The 19,953-nt window shown below is 42.6% G+C and overlaps 1 protein-coding gene across 1 annotated transcript; it reads right to left on the reverse strand.

Annotated features, from left to right (window-relative positions):
• Positions 1-140: 140 nt before the first annotated feature.
• Positions 141-18,154, reverse strand: tdrd7a (tudor domain containing 7 a). Its single transcript, XM_076293328.1, has 17 exons — positions 17,951-18,154; positions 17,547-17,691; positions 16,179-16,332; positions 15,799-15,869; positions 14,913-15,121; positions 11,376-11,690; positions 10,391-10,671; positions 9,725-9,911; positions 9,084-9,195; positions 8,507-8,709; positions 8,261-8,395; positions 7,060-7,143; positions 6,624-6,758; positions 5,178-5,288; positions 4,466-4,881; positions 633-793; positions 141-361 (listed from the first exon to the last, which is right to left on the reverse strand). Exons 1-17 carry the CDS (start codon positions 18,152-18,154, stop codon positions 141-143), a joined length of 3,144 nt encoding a protein of 1,047 aa, XP_076149443.1.
• Positions 18,155-19,953: the final 1,799 nt, after the last annotated feature.

Below are 19,953 nucleotides of genomic sequence, written 5' to 3' on the forward strand. Positions count from 1 at the left end.
GTTCCAAACTTCAGGCAAACAAAGAATCACAAACCAACAGAATTGTAACATCAACATCTGAACATAATGGTGTGCATATAATGCATGTTGCCCTCATGGCAGCAGTGTTCCTGGCCACTGCCTTCCAGGGGTTAAGGGATTTATGCAGCTTTGCTGAGCTCATCCAGGAACTCTGTCATGAGGTTGTGCACCCAGATGTCCCTATGGTCCTGTGACGTGTCTACGAGGTAGACGGTTATCTTCCGGTCCCAGGGGCAGGCAGCATCCTGCACGGCTTCCACCCGGGCCACCAGCGGCCTCTTTTCCACATGGTTACGGAACACCATGGCAGCCTCCTCAGACCACGGGCTCTGGGTCACACCTAACACCAGGACATGTAGGCAGGAAAGCAAAGAATAAGGACAAAACACAAATAAAAATAAAGAGTGACCAACAGAAAGGCGAAGCTAAAAGTTCTCTTCAACTAAATATATATTGGAACATGCTGGCAACATGTTAAATAAATCAAGTTGCTATTGTGGTCTTGAATTTATCCTTTATAAATCACATAATAAAACTGAGCATCCATTAACTATTCATTCTCAAAATGTCCAAAGCCTTGATGACCACAGAAGCATCTGTGCTGTTCCTACCTGACAGCTCAGCAGTGATAGCCTGGAAAGGCAGCTGTCTGAACTCATTGATGAGCGGTCGGAGCTGACTGCTGCTCACCAGCTCGTGCTTGCCGTAGTCCAGCTCATACAGAGACACCAGCCCGTTGGTCAACACCCCCTTGACCAGCACACGATGCCAACTGCAGACAGACAACATCCACAGGTCATCGCCTAACCTGCCAACTCTGAAGCTGATGATACATGGGGCAACTTTTTGAGCAATGTTGCTGGGCAATGTTCCTCATTATTGTGGTTCTGGCATGTTCTCATTGATATTGGGCAACAGTTTCTTTTCTGGAGAACTTTAGTCATCAGTAAGCAAGTTATGATTATCCAATCAGAATAAATGGAACTGGTTATGTGGTTGCCCAGCAACATTGCTCAAGAAGTTGCCCCATGTATCATCACCTTGAGAGGCCAGGGGTTAAACAGGCAACCCTGCTCAACAGGGCAGGGATCACGCTCCATGGAATACCACTCACACACACACACTCTCTCTCGCTTGCTTAACCTAGTGTCTTTTCATTTGAGTGTTCTGACCAGCAAAGACTTAGCAAAGAATCCAACAAATGAAGGAACTGCATTATAGTAAATCTACAAGGCAAGACCATCTTAGATGAATACACGAAACTTGGAAATCCCTGACTCATACACAACACATAACAGAATTATGAATTATCTGTGAATATAGTTGTTTATCACTTTGGCAACAGATATAATCTAGAAACAATCTTCCTGCTATTTTCAAGAAAATTACTTGGCTTTCTAAAAAGGCCTGCACATAAATCTCTATAGTCAAGAGGTCATGTAACCTGACTCTCGCCAGATGAATTTCGTTCCGCTTAGCTCTGCCTCGCTTATTGTAGTAGCCATTCTTCACTGATCTGAGCTAGTGAGTTACCTAGTAATGTGTCGCAGGGAGAATAAAAAAGTTTAAAAGTTTTCTAACATCTCTCCAGTTTAACTCATGATGGGCTTGTAAGTTAATCGTAACATTACCTACACATGTAATGCGAGTGATGATAATAAAATATAAAACGTGACATGTAAGTCCTTCAATAAATAACTAGGCTTATGAACTCATAAACATGAACAGCATTTTGTCATCGTTGTAATTCACCGTGCTGTGAGTACAGCATTAAGATGCTAGGCTAAAGACCTCAATATGATATTCAGACAGATAGAAGCACCGGGGAATAGCTGTGCTCATCATGTCAGAAAATAGCAATTTGAAAAGTGATCATGCATCAGTGAGAGCTTGGTTTGACACTCTGGGGATAGGGATTTTACACGATCCTTCATCACTGTGCCCGCTGTGTTATATGACAGTGCTGATGCTAACAGCTGCAGCTCCCTCAAATCTGTATAGGGATCTTGTGCATATTAGGGTAGCTTTTGCAAATGCAAATGAATGCAAAATAAAAAAAAGTCCTGCTCGTAACTGAAGAAACGTTTACGTTAAAACTTGGCTGTAATATGCTTCGCCATTTAACGAACCAGCTAGCTTTGTGAAAACAAAATCTTACCTTTAATTTGTTTAGTCCGCTGAAAGTTATCCACATAAACGATTAAATCCACAGTTATGGAGGTATATTGTTTTTGGGTAAGCAGTTGCACTATATCCCACTTTTGCTGCCGTTTTAAAAGTGAAACAAAAGGGGCTATCACATTGTACACAGTATGCGCTGCGCTCGCCGCTAGGTTGCTCTTGGGTGAGGTAACGTCCCAAAGATTTTAGTTGTGCTTGCCGTTGGGCTCAGCGCAAAATACCAACGACTTACAGCGCGCTGCGGTCAAAGTTCAACCTGATTGGACTTTGACCGCGGCACGCGCAAGAGCGGCAAAGCAGCAAAATGCCGCTTGCGCTGCGCTTTGCTGAGCGCAGCGGCAGACCAGTTCTTGCGCGTCCAAGCCATTGACTATAATGCATTTCATAACGCATGCCGCGTGTAATGTGACAGGCCCTTTAAGCCATAGCCTACTAGAGTAACATTGTGCATAGCCTACACTACAATGCTATGTTGACATTTGATAGTAAAGCTAAATGCCCCGTCATAAAAGTTGTACAAACGCAAAAACTTCACAGCTTGTTCGTGGTGTAGCCTAGTGCTGCCTAATTGAATGGAAATAGCGCAAGGTTTCTTATATTAGGCTATTAAGGTGTGGCAGATTTATTGGGTTTTTAGCCTCTTTTAATTTAAGGATTTTAACTGCAGGCTGTGAAGTTAAATGCTAGTCTCTTTTACGGAGGAAGCCCATGCGAAAACAAAACTATATATGTAGTATGTGATTCAGTGTAATAAAAAATGTATTAATGTCTTAAAAACTTAAAAATATTTAAATAGATTAAGAAAGCCACCACTATGGTCACCTCAGATTCGATAGGTTAGATTGCTTAGTAATCAAGAATCTTTACAGATGTGCTTCTCTGTAGGTTAAGAGAGCATCCAGTATCCATATCGGCCAATTGCATAGAATGCCACTTGTTTATCCTCCAACTATATAGACATATAATGATGTTTTGTATGTAGCCTATCTGGGGAAAGACATGAAGGCTAGGGGGGGGGGAAACAAAGTAAGCCTACTGCTTTTCTTAAAACTGGCTGGTAAAAGTCCCCCATTGGAGCTACTAGCTACATTAGCGGCTAATAGCAAACAAGTAAGCCTACAAGCTAGCCTACTGACTTAACAGACTGACAGGAAAACAAAATCAGACGTCGGGATAAATCTTCAACTCCTTTATCAAAACATTACGAAACTACATCTGTATAATTTGTACAAGTCTCTCAAGAGATGTCAAACACATTATATTTACAGGTGTGCACAAAGTGAATCTGTGCATCTGTGGCTATCAACTTTCTTTAGTGTATACTGCCACCTACTGTATGGGAGTTTGTGAGACTATTTCCAGTTTTGTTAATGTCATTGTGATTCCCGATTTGCTGTTGCGGTTTTTGATTTGCGGTTGTGGTTTTCGATTTGCGGTTGTGGTTTGCACCTCAGGGCCATCGTATGAATCTCTGCATTAACCAAGGTAACATTACCATATACAGCCGCGAGAGGGCACTCTAGGCTTGTGACTAGCTGGCTTGTTATGTTAATTTAGCCTATTCAGCTTCCCAGGCACTTCCCATGTTCCAACACTGCCAACCGCTAGCATTTCGCTAATCGCTAGCATGTCGCTAATCGCTAACATCTAGCTAACAAATTACACAGCAAAGGACAACGGCAGTTCAAACGAGGGTAAGCAAACAAACGTCTAATCATCATTAATATTCCACATCTGGCAGAAAGAAGACATCACAACAAACTGTGCAACCAGGAACTGATATTTTAATTTCCTTGTCACCAAGCTAACCAACATCATGCTGGCTATATAGTGTAGCTGAATAACTGCGTTACGTTAACATACCTACCGGACACCTATTCACCCTGTTGTTCTGTGTGCTATTGTGTAGTTGAATAACTTGCCTTTCCAGAATAAATGTCTGTTCTTGGTCTTGGATTTCGTGAAATACAGTTTCTAAACGTATAGTCCAGTGAGACTTCTATATGTTTTTTTTTCCTCTTCATTACGCATTTTTTGACTGATGCGACTTATACTCCGGAGCGAATTATAGTCCGGAAAATACGGTACTTCCCACAATGATGCAAGTAATGTATAAGCTGCTACAATGAAATGGCATAGCCTGCTACATACCTTGTGAAGAAGCATGATGGAGTTTTGGTCTAAAACTAGGAAGCTACCCAACCTAAGAGCCATGCAAATGCCTTGACCTTACAACTTGCTCACAAAAGTTGTTTCAACGTACTTGTTCTCCACCTTGGCAGCACATATGAGGTTCTTCTCCACGACGAGGGTCTTGTTGTCCTGCACACGGTTGTAGTAGAGAATCATCTCGCCCATCAGCACAATCAGCTTGTACAGCTCCTCCCACGGCTGCACCACAAAGTGGCCCGGGTGGCAGGCCACGGACACAAACACGTCTATGTTCTGGCCCACCTGTGGCATGTCCAGCACGGGCGGCATGACGGAGCTGTCGGAGGACTCGCACAGAGGAGCGTCCCCGGCAGCCAGCGAGCGGACACGGGGCGGGGCGGGTGGAGGTGCAGGGCTCCAGAGGTCAGAGTTCAGCAGCTGGTGGTTGACGCTGCTGGCCACCTCCTGGCAGCTGTTGGAGGGGAACAAGTAGATGTGCACGAGCCTGGACTCATCCAGCCGCGCGATCTGCAATGGACAACAGATGCTAGAGATGCGTCCGCCACAATGTCTGTTGTGTTGGTTAGCACACTGATTGAGGAATGAGTGATGTCTGTATACTTCTAAATTACTTCTTATTCTTCTGACTTTAAATGATTCCCCTTGGGGATCAATAAAGTATCTATCTATCTATCTATCTATCTATCTACATCTTCTGACGTTGACATATTCCAATTCTGCATGAACCAATGGACATTAGAGTAGGAAGCAAACATGGAGTTCACCCACTCATGTACGAGTGCATTTGTGTGCAAGGACCTCACCCTCATACTGCAGTCAGTCATGTTGAGTACAGTATCTCTGAGCCACATGATTGAGTTTGGACTCCATACTCCCTCGCCCACAGACAACTCTTCTAATCCGCACTTAAAGGCCTTCAAAGAGATAGAGCATGGAAAAGCATGAAGACAAAACCTACATGATGTCGCCAACACAGTCCATTTAATTCCCTTGTCTTTGAGTCCCTCCTTTCCCACTTACGGGTCACCCATGCATTGTTCTGATAACACCTCTAGGGAGTCCATCACCTGTCCAGGACAACAATAGATGCTAAATAGACTGCTAATGCAGTCAATGTCTACCTCATTTCACAGTAAATAATATGTAAGGGATAATGGACGACACGGTGGTCTGTTCACAGAAGTTAATGCACGGTCGAGGTTGTTTAAACCTCATAAATGCATTAATTTCTGTGAACAGACCACCGTGGAGTCCATTATCCCGCTTATTCCACTGTTGCCACTTGCGTTGTGTTCATTTCCTGTTACAATTTTAACGTTTTAATCGCTGTTTGTTTGTAGAACTAATTTCTTCCGACACATATCTAATTTCTCAACTTACAGGACAAACTGCCGTTACTAGTTCTAAATGGATGGTTGCTACGGCCAAATGCCAGTCGTTAGTTCTATCTCTCCCGTTGTCAAGCGGGCATATCCCAAGATTCTAATGAACTTTAGTTTTGAAACATCGCTATTTTACTTAGCCTGCTGTCATCCATCTAGCTTAAAACCACCTCCATCATATGCTACAATGTTGCCATGTTCTGAACGTCTGCATTTTACAGCTCGGATGCAACGTGACAGTTCATTTAAACTTAACGAGTTCGGCGAATTAATATACAAGTGTGATACGGCCAAAAAAAATGGATCTACTTCATAGGTGTGCAAATAACATACGGTTAATAGTCGTTCTAAATTACGTAGGACAATGGGAAATTCAACCAAGCAGTGTAATAATAGGTATTATTCAACATACAGAGGCTGATAATTGGACATGCACAGTGGATTAGCAAACTAAAACAAATCTCTGCACTCCATGCAGCCTCTCTGCTATTCCTGAGCAGGCCACCAGGAGGCGTGTGAGAGGCACTGATCTCCAGTATAAGTATAAGTATAAGTATAAGTATATATACTCTTTTGATCCCGTGAGGGAAATTTGGTCTCTGCATTTATCCCAATCCTTGAATTAGTGAAACACACTCAGCACACGGTGAACACACAGTGAGGTGAAGCACACACTATTCCCGGCGCAGTGAGCTGCCTGCAACAACAGGGGTTATGTGCCTTGCTCAAGGGCACTCCAGCCTTTCCTACTGGTCGGGGTTCGAACCGGCAACCCTCCTGTTACAAGTCCGAAGCGCTAACCAGTAGGCCACGGCTGCCCCCAGTGTTGTGGCATATAGCAGATAAGTCCACGCGCTTCAGTCTGACCTGGAATGGGATGGTGATGAGGTCTGGCAAGAAAGGTGACGGGATCTCTCGGAGCTCAATCACCTCCACCGAGGCAGGGAGGCCCATATCCACAAACAGGATGTCGAGCACACGGCTGCCATGCAGGTTAGTGATCTGAGGTCCAATCACCGCAACATCCCAGGAACATACAGAAACAAAACATTTGGCAAACAACACCCAGTATCTACATCAATGTTCACATGATTGTTATTGTGTGACTGATGGAGAGGTAGAAACAGCAGATAGATAGGTAAGACAATGTCGTGTTGTGTGTGACTGATGGAGAGGTAGAAACAGCAGATAGATAGGTAAGACAATGTTGTATTGTGTGTGACTGATGGAGAGATAGAAACAGCAGATAGATAGGTAAGACAATGTTGTATCGGCAGAAGGGTGTGGGGCTTCTTCCCCCTACCTCCACCCGAGACCATTTGCGTTGGTAGCGCGCCAGGCAAATCTTCCCACAGAATGGCTTGGCCACCAGCAGCTCTGAGCTCCCCTGGTTTGCAAAACACAGAAGATCAAGCGTCAGATGACAAGGCCTACATTTTGCTTTGTTTTTACATCACTGTGAAAGCAGTAGAACAGACTGCACCACATAAAAAGAAAGTGTGATAGAAAATCCTGAATCTCCTGAGAGATAACCAAAATGACAATACCATCATAATGACTATTTTAGTATTGTATTTTTTCATTTGCATAGACTACCGTATATGTGCAGCTTCAAAGGAATATTTCCTTCAGTGGTTTCAAAATGAGCTTTTGAGGATGGAAACAAAAAAATCATATAATAGAGGTGGAAACTAGATTAATAGCACAGGCTTTATTTACTTCAGTCACCGAACTCAACCTGCTTATATTTGGAACAGGCGTCTATATGGAAAGATTGGAAATACAATCAAATACAATCAAAAATTGATTGAACAGTAAAAATATTTGTAAAAAAATAGCTACTCAATAACATCAATTATGAAGACATATAACATGAATTATGAGACCTGTGTCAAAATACCTGTAGTCTGAAAGCAAACGAGGAATGGACACATATTCAGACCACAGTACAAGTTACAGTGGTTTGATGCCAGTGATTCGGACCTCATGGCCAGCACTTTCTTTCACCTCTCTTTAACATGCTGGTAAATCTGAATTTGACTGTAGCTTACTTTGGTGATATTGGTTTCTGTAAAGTGAACTGTACAATTGAATTGTGGATTACCTAAGAATGTATATAGAATGTCCATATTGACAGAAGTTTAAACATTTAGGAACTCTGGATAACACTGCCTGCCTTTCATTGTTTGAAAATGCACATTTTAAGCAGTGCTGTCTACCAAAGGTGTTATGAGCCTGCTAGCAGCCTGTATGACAATGAGAACATAATTTAGTTTGCCATTATGGAGGCCTTTTGTCAAATACCAACACAGCTGATAGCTCTGCTGACATGCACATACAGGTCAAAGACTACTGTCATTTTGTCTGCATTTTACAAAAAATAAATGTTCATATGATTTATTTGCTGCCTTTGAGTTCTTTTTTTAGAAAGGAAATCAACAAAAAATGTTTCAGATTTTGGCAAAACAAGTTTGAACAACTGCTTCATCAAGGCATAGTATTACCTGGGATGAGATAAAGGACTCAATCTTCTCAAACAGTGCTTTCAGTTTGGCAAGACCCCGGCAGGGAACCTGGCAGAATATCGTTCCATCCGAGCACACATTTGTGACTGAGACGTTCAGGTAAGTGCTGTTCACCTACAAACACAAGAAAACATATCAGGAAAGGCTCACGTCTCAAATCACAAAAACGGGTAACATAAAATTGATGGCTGGAGCCATGTGACAGATTTCAGGTGAAAGTTTCACCTGGAGAGGGTGGCTCATAGCGCTGTCCTGGAGAGACTTGAGACAGAGAGCGTTGATGTTGACATCGTCCTCCTGTGACGTGTCATACAGTACCACCAATGGAACCTCTCCTCGGTCCACCACCTCCGCCAGGAGGATGTGGCCACAGACCTGCGACTCAAGCACCTTTAGCACTGACGCGTCTGTGTGGAACTCACTGAGCCCTGAAGCACACAAACACAAGTCATGCATTTACTCCACAATACGCATAATACTAATACTGAGAAGGCCCATCAACATGACTTTCAAAATGGGACAAGATTAAGTATCTCAATGCACATGCTCAACCTACTATAATTGATCACAAACTTGTCTACCACAATCAACTGTCGAAGACAGAAAATAGCGGTCTACGTTGAAATAAAAATGACCTGAATAGCCTGGCTGCTCCAATCTAATCACTTACATACTAAACTCCCAAAAGTCTAAATTAGACACAAACAGACTTCCCTGTTTAGATTTAATATAATACAAAACATTAGGACAGGGGATTGCGACTAATTGTCGCAGGTGCATCAGACTGTAGGGAGGAGCTTGCCTGCGAGGCGGCAGGTGGAAGCCTGAAAAGGAAGCTTGAGGAACTGTTCATCGAGTCGAAGAATCTTATCTCTGCCCACCAGCTCACTGAAGCCATGATCCACAAAATACACCTGCAAAACACCGGCCCAGACACGACACCATGTTACATTCAAATAGGAATTCATGAACATTTCTGTAAAAACCATCAACATGACTGAAATCAAGGTTTCAGGAACATTGAGTGAGTGAATATCTGGGGCCATAAACTACAGCAGAGCAATATCAATATTAGAGGACGGGGGTATATCAGAAAATGGATAATGGATTATTATGGATAACCCATATGTGTATGGGCTTTGGCAGATGCCACTTACAAATACATAATAAATACATATCATGGATCATTCATGAGTCATACTATTCAGAAATTCTCTAGAATTTAAAAACACCAGAGCCACTACTGTTAAAGTGACATTCTGTTCATCTAGAACAATTAGTGTCTAATGCAGATTTGCTTCCGAGGGTAATCTGCCTATAAATAACAAAAAGAAGGCACTCTGAGGTTCTGGCAAGGGAAATTAAACTATAAAAACTTGGTCGCCACACACTCCTAGAGTGGACGCTAGCAAGCAGAGGATAATCTGTCTAACGCTTGCTTACCTTGACCTTGTCAGCAGCGACCTCGCACACCTGGGCCCTCAGCACCTCCTCCTCCTCCACGCGCACTGCATACAGGCGGTTGGCCAGGAGCACAGGGGGCGCCACACTCCTGCCCTTCACACTGTAGAACTCCCTCATGGAGTCCTCCATGGCCTCCTGGGCCTGGGAGTACGACTCGCCGATATACCTGCAGCACCAGAAACAGACTTCCTGTAAAACTTTACTTTTATTTTCATTGACATTTATGAAGGAGCACTTGCTTAAAGCAACACCAAAGAGTTTTTTGTACCTTAAAATAATGTTTCCAAAATCGATTCAGTGGTTCATCAACTTGTAACAGGGTGAACGGCACTTCTGCATTCGCTTTGCGGCCCTCTATCGGCTATAACCGCACTATGTAAGTTTGCCAGATCGGGTAGCGGGTCTGTAGTTCGATGGAATGAGCAAATTTAACTTGCATCTGATGTCGCAATACATCGTACTTTCATAAATCTTGCAACATATTCTACCTTGTCTGTGGACATCGTTATTTGCAAAGCCGGTGCTGGATAAACAAATAGCGTGCGTGCGACAGAGGGAAAGTTCTTTGGTGTTGCTTTAAATCACACTGGATAAGCAGGACATGAGTAGAATGGCTCAGCACTGATGAGTGAGAGCAGGGGCTACCTGATCACCAGGCTGTTAGTAGAGAGAGCCTCCACAACCAGCACTGATGGGTAGTCCTCTCTGGGCAGGAGGAGAGGGGGCACCAGGGAGTTGGTGACTGGATGGAAGAGCTTCCGCTGGGGGGCCCCAGAGTTCTGGTGCTTGCCCTCATCCACAGGAGGCAGGGCGTAGAGTATGGCCTTTCTCTTATTGTCAGGCATGGGGTACTCAATCACACAACTGTCACTCAGGACAGAGAGGTCTGACAGCACCTGGACTGGGAAGCAGGTCCTATAGGCTTCCTAGAGGAGAAGGTTTGAACGTTAAGTTCAAAAAAACTTAAATCTTCGTCCAAAAAACATGAATCTTCTCAATTTGGCACTTAGCAACAATTTCGATTGCCATGGAATAACCACAATGATTCACAACTAAACAAACTGCAAAAATGCTGCCGTTGGTGCTTGCAAGGCATACAGTATCTGCCGACTTGGCACTAGCTATTTCAGAGGTTTTAGACAAACCGTTTACCTTTGCTTTAGTGAAAGAATAATAAACATGGCATTTGTGTAGCTGTATGGAATTCACACCAGGGGTGCATTTCCCAAAACCATAGTTGCTAACCTGTTAACAACTTAGTATAAGTATAAGTAAGTATAAGTATATATACTCTTTTGATCCCGTGAGGGAAATTTGGTCTCTGCATTTATCGCAATCCGTGAATTAGTGAAACACACTTAGCACACAGTGAACACACAGTGAGGTGAAGCACACCCTAATCCCGGCGCAGTGAGCTGCCTTGCTCAAGAGCACTTCAGCCGTGCCTACTGATCGGGGATTCGAACCGACAACCCTCCGGTTACAAGTCCGAAGCGCTAACCAGTAGGCCACAGCTGCCCCAACCCTAGTTAGTTGGCAATGGGAAATTGCATTGCAACCAACAAAGCTGCTAACTTATATAGCAACTATGGTTTTGGTAAAGGCGGGCCAGGCTAGGATGCAGGCCTACCTGGAAGAGTTTGGGCAGTGCATGAGCCCACAGGCCGTTACTGTACTTCTCCAGCAGCTCCCGTAGCTTCTGCTTCACGTCAGCGCTCACCACCACCGGCCCAGAGGGCAGCGGGGACGTGCACGTGGAGGATGGGAACAGAGCCACCGGACTCTGAGGAGGGGTGGGCAGGAGAGAATACTTGGGGCTGGGGGAGGTGGGTTTGATTTGAGAAGGAGGGGGTTTAGCAGTGGGCGTTGGAGTGGGCTTTGAGGGGATGTTTAGGGTGGGATACACAAGGCGATCCACTATGTTGTTGCTTCCAGGCTTCTCAACCTTTGGAATACATTAGATACATTTCAAGTCACACAAATTAAACTGCAAAACAAAAAGCTCTCATTAACTTATGTTATTTGCCAGTTTCAAACTAAAAGGGCTCTTCCTCCAACTTCAAGACTAATCAGTAGTGAAGTCTAAGAAAGAGGCTTCAGAACATTCAAAATGGAAAGTACATGTATCCAATGTGGAGAAGTGTCCAGGGGCCTCATGTACAAAGCTTGCGTACGCACAAAAATGCTGCGTACGCCATTTTTCACGCTCACATCCGGATGTACGAAGACTGACTTGAACGCGATAATGTGCGGTCCTCCACGCAAACTTCATGTCTGGCGTACGCACATTTCCAATGTGTATCGTCAGTTGGCGACACTTAGAGGCAATGCAGCGCAACAACATTAGTTGATCGCGAGTCTAGGCTTTTATTTGCACAGTATATTGTGAAACGTGGGTTATTAAAAATGATAACACTTCGAAAATAGGCCTATGTTTCTAAATTTGGACATGCAACATGCAGGGATTAAAGTGAAAAAAAATCGTTTGACTGAACTTTTTTCAGGCCATAAGTCATACGTTGTTCATATCTACCTATAGAGATAGCACCCCTTTTGCGGTCGCGACCTATTGGTTTTAAATGTACAAAAAGATGCAAACAGCAAAGTAAATGGAGTATTAGCCTTATTCACACGGCGGCCATTGTTTAAACCAAAACGAGGCTACAGGGTACACTTACTATATAATTAATGCCACCTACAGGTGAATGCATAGAACATAACAATCCTATGGTTTGTGTACCCTGTAGCCTCGTTTTAGCCGCCAATGGCCGCCAGGTGAATAAGGCGAATTGAGAGTGTTCTTGATTGAGATTGAGTTTTCCTGATGAACAAAAATATATTTTAGTACCATCCCTGACCATTGCTGATTAGCCATTGCTGTTCTTTTCTACTGCAGCAATATTGTAGAAAGGCTTTAACACACCTTCAGGCCAAAAGTGTTTAAAGGGGAGATTTTGTTCTTGTTAACCTTATGGCGGTCTTCTGATTGGTGGCGTGCTAAAACGTTTTCCTATTGCATCCATAAACAATTTTCTTGCAGCGAACCGCGCAAAAGCAAACCCCTGGCACTTTAACTTCTTTACACCATGTTTCCATTCTCCCCCGTTTCCAACAACTGCCCATCTCCATTTATTTTTTAACTTTTGACACCTGTCTTCCTTTAGCAACAACGCACCCATGACAGCCATGGCCTTGCCAAATAGACGCACACAAATCATGACGCTAATATGCGAGGTTCTGGTAGGCCTACTGTTTATGGTTTTGTGCTACAAATTAATAGTATTTTATAGCAAAGTTTTAAGTTGACTATTTTAATTGTATGGTTATTTTTTGTCAACATACACTAACAACCTACTGTCGTTAAAAGTGAGGCCTAAGCAAAATAGGCTACAAGGCTGTCTGTGCGTCACAAACAGACTGACCCCCTTTCAACAGTTCGCGATGATGACAGTGATATTTTTTTTTTTATGCTAACACGCTCAGTCAAAACCTTCCGTCGCAAATTGTGAAAAAACATTGTTGTACATGTCATAACAGACGGGATAATAAATTGCATAGGCTACGGTTTATATTGCGTCGCTTTACACATAATGTTAGTTGCATTGATTAAAAACTGTAACAATAATAGTAGCCTACATCGGGTGGCATAGAAGGCTATCTGTTCAAGTCATAGGTGACACCCAAAATGAATGACCTCCCCTGACAAGAGTTCGCGATAGTAAGAAATTGTCTACATTGATGCACGGAAAGAACACAGCCTACGCTTCTTCTCCGAATTCGCACATAGCCTAGAGCTCACAATATCATATCCAAAAAAGTTAAACGGATTGGCCAACCTAATCAGCTGTCTTTAATGTAATCCATCTCACTATAATCCAACTTTTAGACCGTTATAGTCCTCCATACGTGTTCTTTGGAAAAGCAAAGGTGATAGTCCCCTCCCCCCCTCCTATTTATTTTCTCATCGGATCTGCATCGATCTCAAATATGACATTTCTAAAATCAAATTGACGGAAATCCGTCCTATGACGGAGAACTTTAATCCTTGAACATGCGCAAATTCTACTAAGTTATGCAACAACCTATCTATGATGACAACTGTAGACTTATTAGAGGATAAGAATTAAAAGGGAATGTGAAACAGCCTACACAGCCCCAATATTTGGTTACGCGATTGTTGATGACTGGCTTATCAAACATTTCAGATTCTGAAGAGCTTTCCACAAAACCTGTGATAAATGGGGTCGGCTTCACGCATTTGCCCAAGCCTTAACATTTGCCGGGTGTTTTCCCTTCATATCTCCGATAGTTTTTATTTTAAAAGAAATACATATGGGACAGGATCATGCATGTGAATAGATAGGCTGACTAATAAGTGCGAATAAAAGATATTTCCCTGATTGATTGCATGGCTACTTTGACTTTCCTTGAGTAAGCATTCGCATTATTGTCACACTTGTGTGCAAATATAGGGATATGATCCAGAAATCGTAATGTTGTGGCGAGGTGGCCTGGATCAACTGAGTTTATTCCATTCGGGTGCACGATGCGTGGTACTTGGACACGATTTATTTAATGCTTTTTTAATAAATGCAGTTATGTTGTCATGGTCCAAATGCATTTAACCCAGTTATGCGAACCCTGTCACCTACTTGCAGACTGACCAATAATTCTGCCACGGTCTCAGCCTAGCCACTGCCACGCTCTGCCACTACTGTTTTTGTTTTTTACAGATGATATAAAGACATAAGATTCTTGCCATTTCGTCAGATAAGCACTTCTACCTCGCATTCGCTGGAAATAAACTTTTTATTCATTTGATGATTTCAATTATTAAACTTTGCAAATTGCAACAGGTTTCAGTATGAATGGATCCACAGATGAGTTTTCATTGTTATTAATATTGCGGGATAGGCCATTTTGTCTTCGCAGAGGTCTGCGCTCTCGAATGTCCTTCTAGTTAGCATATTAAAATGAGTGTGATTGAGGGAGGAGAGAGGGTGGAGTGTAATGCTCGTGCATGTACGCTTAATTTCACGTTAATTGGGATACAGAAAAGCTGCGTGGAATACTTTTCAGGTTTGCGCGTACACAATGTTTTAGTATGAAATCCACGCAAGTCTTTGTACATGAGGCCCCAGGTCATGTGTAAAGTGTGGCTGCTTACAGAGCAGATGTGGGTCCAGTTCTCCATGTCCTTTAGCGCAGTGGGATGTAGTTCCTGTTTGAAAAGGTCACAGTAAAGTTGGGGAATCTTCGACAGCCACACCCCACTGCTGTACTTTGTCAAGAGCTGCTTGATCTGCCCCTGGAGGTGCGGGATCTGAGCAGCAGTCAGCTCCTTGACCAATGCAGCTGGTCTTGCAGGGGACACACCTGGAGCAGAGTCAAGTCAAGTCAGTTTTATTTGTATAGCGCATTTAACGTGCACAGAGTGCAACACAAAGCGCTCCACATATAAGCTAAGACATCGTCATTGACACATAGACTAACAAAGACAATAGCGGACGGAGTGGCGTAGTCGACAGCGTACCCGTGACACCAAGACATAGAACTACATTTAAGAAATAACAAACGCAAAAGATGCCGGACGGAGCGGCGTAGTCGCCAGCGTACCCGTGACAACGAGACATACAAGACAGACAACGAACAAATTAATAAATAAAAATTAAAAATAAAATTAGGGGGGGGATGAGCTTTAGATATATAATCATGCATAATTATCAAACATACAATGTATTATTTTATTTACATTCATGTTGACATTTAACCCAATTGAAATTCACAGCTGACTAAGCATGTTTGTCCAGATTAACACATGGCCAACTGCCTATACAGGAAACCACTGACATTCAATAGTGTGAAAAAATGTCCCTAAATAAATGAGGGCCCCTCCATGAAGAGGTGGAGATATTGACACTGAGAATATTTAGATTAAGTTGGGGGGAGGAGGGTGGAGTTATCCATGTCAGTTGGAGAGGGCAATACACATGTAACTGAATCAATCCCAACTCACAAAAACAGTGATGCTGCCCGCTGCCCACCCTACCTACCACTGCTTTGATGGGTGTTCTTGGACACATACACCTCTCTCTGGAACTGTGAGGACAGCGCGAGTCTGGGTCTAGAACGAGATACAGAGCTTGTATATGCATCTGGACAATAGCAGAGGAACACCACACATACACTTGCACACACTCAAGTCACCTGAGCATTTGAATTTCCCCTTGGAAGGAAGGAAAGAAAGAAACTATCTATCTATCTATCTATCTATCTATCATTTGGGGAACAACCAATAAAGGCTAAGCTTGCAGAACACTACTTATATGCTACCCAGACACCACGCACAACCATGCTCATACTAGCATCATCTGTGGACAGCCAGCAGAGGTTGGGTGTTAGCTCTCAGCTCATCAGTGCACTCTGGCTGTACCTTTCCGGATATGCGGTGGGTCTGAAAGTGGTCACGCTCGGCTGGTTGCTGTTGAACATCTGCCTCTGGATGCCGTAGTTCCCTGGCTTCGAGAAGCCTCCGCGACCAGGGCGACTCATGTACCCCGGTTGCCTGAGGGAGGTTCTGGGCTTTGCTGTAGAGGGGGACACCAATGTGAGGGTGGAAAGCCTTTGTAGCCCCTCATCCTATACAGTGTTTCCCATACATTGACTTATTTGTGGCGGCCCACCACAATATCAACTTTGACCACCACACAATGATTTTCCAGGTTGTACTAAATTGTGCTTAAATCTGGTTAGCATCATAACCACACTGTCCTAATTGTTAAAAAATGTTGTATTCAAGTTAATTCTGCAAACCAACCACCACAAATGGAATTCAATTCTGTGGGAAACACTGCTATATGCTGAACTATCCGAGAAGCTTCAAATACACATGAACCACAGGTTCTGATTGACATCCCCAGAAACAAACCTTTGCTATTTCAGCACATTGGAAATTTTATCAACTGCAGTCAGAACAGTACATAAAGGCATAATCAGTGAATTCATGAAATCTCACAACAAAAAACAGCATGCAAAAACAGTAGTCTGTGGTTGGTCCTTCTTTATGCCAACTAGTTATGCCACACAGAGGGTAGTTCATGGTCACATTCAAACAATCGCTTGTGAAAAAAGTTACAAGACCCTGTCTTTGGTTCACACAAATGAACAGAAAGTGGGTTACTAGGGCACTGCCCAGGCTTAGAGGCCAAGCATGCGTGCACACACACACACCACACGAGACACCTCATTCTATCACCAGCTAATTAAATGGGCATAGCTCAGATTCCTTACAAATGAACTGCACCAGACCAGAGCGCAGTGTGACACTGTAGGTTTCACATTCAACCTCCTCTATAAATATTAATCTTTATTTTGCATCTTTATGATGAAACAACACTACACAAGCAACGAGATCAAACAAACACTTGTTCTAAACATGAATGGCATGGATAGCATAGGTGACTCAACAGTGTCTAGTGAAAATCACCAACATACTGAGGTGAAAGAGTCACTGTGCACTGAGAGGACAGAATAGAATGCAATGCAATGTTCTGGAACATCCTGAAATCAGCTGACTGCCCTGCTGGGCAAGCAGCAGAATGTGCTTAGTGCTTTTGCAAGCTAACAGCCCTGGCATATTTCAACAGCTGATCTCAGCAACTCTATAAGAACTGGTTTAAATGCATGGAAATACAATATCAGCAATAAATATATGGCTAAATCATGTTTCCTGTGATTTTTCCTTGACCCAACTTAGGCTTTTTATTCATGAAAATATATGACTGAACAGAATCACTCTTACCATGGAGCATAAATGGGGATGCTGGCTTCACTCTCATATGGCAGTTGACCATTTTGGCACGGCCAGTTTTTTTAGGGGCACGCTGTCGTGCGATCAACTGGGCAATGTGTGCAGTCTCCTGACACACAGCAGCAAAGCATACCTCCTGCAAGACAAGCAAACTTGATAAACCAGACTGAAACTCTACATGTGCTGCTATTAACTTTGGAAGAGGATTTGACATATCTCCTGTGTGAAAGTCTGGCTGAGTGCAACACTAATGCTTCCCAAACTACAAAGCAAAATAATTAATGCAGTCAAAATAGTCAACTATTCATGCTAGTCATCTACAGTAATCTCTATAGACTGACTTCTCATGCGTGATGCTTGACCTTAAAAAAAAAAAAAGTTCCACCAGTTCTTACCTCGCCAAGGCGATACTCTATTCGTACCACAGAAGGAATACTCCTCAGGAATCCCACTAAACTTGGGTAGCCCATCTGCTTATGCTGGATAAACTCCCCAGTAAGGGTCCTGTAGTCGGACTGCAGTCTCGATACGGACACTCCATTTTTATTGGACTGCAGTACAGCCCGGAGCATTTTTTTCACCAACTCTATGTCAGTCATCCTGAAAAGCAATTAATTGTACTAAAATGAATTTTCGACACAGCCATTCCCTTCACCTTGCATCATACTGTAACGGTGCTATCATCTGGTTCAACAGTCAAACCCACTCAATTCAATCACATATGCTAGGTCGTGGGTCAGAAGTCCTGCATTCAGCTGTACATTTGTCTAACGGCAACGCTATAATTTTCTTGCAACTGCAAACTGTTAGTTAATTTACTTAGCTAAAGGTGTCATAGGTTGGGCAAGCATCTAGCTTCTAAGGTTAAGATTATCTTAACTTTATCGCTGCTAGGACCTACGCTGACGTTAACCAACGATGCCAGAAGAATGAACTGAATTTTTACATTTCAGAGGAAAATGAATCAACTTCTGAAAACCAAATTCACTTAACAGTGTGACTGATCTTCCATTTTATGAGTCAGGTTACGTTAGAATAACTAACGTTATGGTGACTCCGAACAAGCTGTAAGCGTTGGAATGATCGACATTTCAATTTGTTAGCAAACGCCATCTTTTACTGTCTTTTACTACCTCAAGGACTTAGCATTGAGGTTAGTACCATTACCCACAGTAACGTTACATGACAATTACTTATATGCTCACTTGATTAACACGAGTCAGAAACACTAGAAAATAACCTCTCCTGAACATACATTATTAAACAACTGAGTATTCCCTTTGAGCCAGACTAAACTTCTCTTTTGAACACACTAACGCTAGCAACATTCAGCTAACTATCCTCGTTAGCTAATGTTAGCCATCTAGATAACCCTTTCAGGGAATTCTAAACGTTTCATTCTCCTCTGAGTATTTTAGATTAATTACTGTGTGTAGTTTCCTCAGACTTTAACGTATATAATGATAAAAGCTGACAAGACACTTCACGACTAATTGCATTTAGTTACCTGATAAACGTTAAAGGACAAGGGCTAAGCCAAGTGTGCACACTTGCCAGATTCAATGTGTTACTGGGCTCTACGTCACTACTTATTAGCGCCAAGTTCAAATGTCATGCCTTGAAAAAAGTCTACAGAAAAGTTGGCGATGGAGCGTTAAAGCACCATTTCAAATATTTCTACTAAATGCGAAAATTGATTTTATTTGATTTCTTATCATTATTTTTATTTTAATTTAACTCAATTTAGGGGGAAAGTAGGCTGTAGGCCTACCCCGGATGCCAGCTATCAGCAGTGTGGACTGGTTAGCGCTTCAGACTTGTAACCAGAGGGTTGCTGGTTCGAACCCCAACTAGGAACGGCTGAAGTGCCCTTGAGCAAGGCACCTAAAACGGGTCATTCTATGAAACGGCCGGGTGCCATTTACGTCCACAACATTTGATGAGATGCATAAGGCACAAACTACAGCCAAAGTGTGTTTCCAAGCCTAAGCTAATAATTCTAGGGTTCTTGTTATTAACATGATGTAGGCTACAAGAAAATGGTATTATAGAGTATCACAGTATTTTTGACCATTTTTCACAAGTATTTCCATGTTGACTGACATGACAGTTAGGCTACATCACCACATAAATGTTAAATATTATCAAACTTTTGCCATTTTCAGAATTAAATATATATTTTCCTGATTACATTAGACATATTTATTCAGAATAAAATCATGTTTTGTTTTCTTTTTGCATCCCTTGTTGACTTACCACCCACGTCACATTAACTTGTTTTGTCTGTAAATAGCATCCTGTTACTTGAAATGAAATCATAGACAATTTTTAATAATGTCTGCCTGTAGAGCACCCAAGAAATAAGCAGAAAAAATCAGACATTTTTATTTGTTGTTTT

Source organism: Alosa pseudoharengus, unplaced genomic scaffold (genome assembly GCF_046254945.1).
Source record: "Alosa pseudoharengus isolate Yale_2024_CS ecotype anadromous, Long Island Sound unplaced genomic scaffold, YU_APseudo_1.1 YU_APseudo_1.1_scf_2, whole genome shotgun sequence".
Lineage (NCBI taxonomy): Eukaryota > Metazoa > Chordata > Actinopteri > Clupeiformes > Clupeidae > Alosa > Alosa pseudoharengus.

What these genes read in the sequence shown, in the direction of transcription:
- tdrd7a (XM_076293328.1), bottom strand. Translation starts at nt 18,154, where the DNA reads ATGACTGACATAGAGTTGGTGAAAAAAATGCTCCGGGCTGTACTGCAG. An exon ending in AGTCCTTTATCTCATCCCAG is followed by an intron (nt 7,144 to 8,260) that starts GTAATACTATGC and finishes TTTGCAAACCAG; the next exon opens with GGGAGCTCAGAGCTGCTGGT. An exon ending in GCAAATGGTCTCGGGTGGAG is followed by an intron (nt 6,759 to 7,059) that starts GTAGGGGGAAGA and finishes ATTGGACCTCAG; the next exon opens with ATCACTAACCTGCATGGCAG.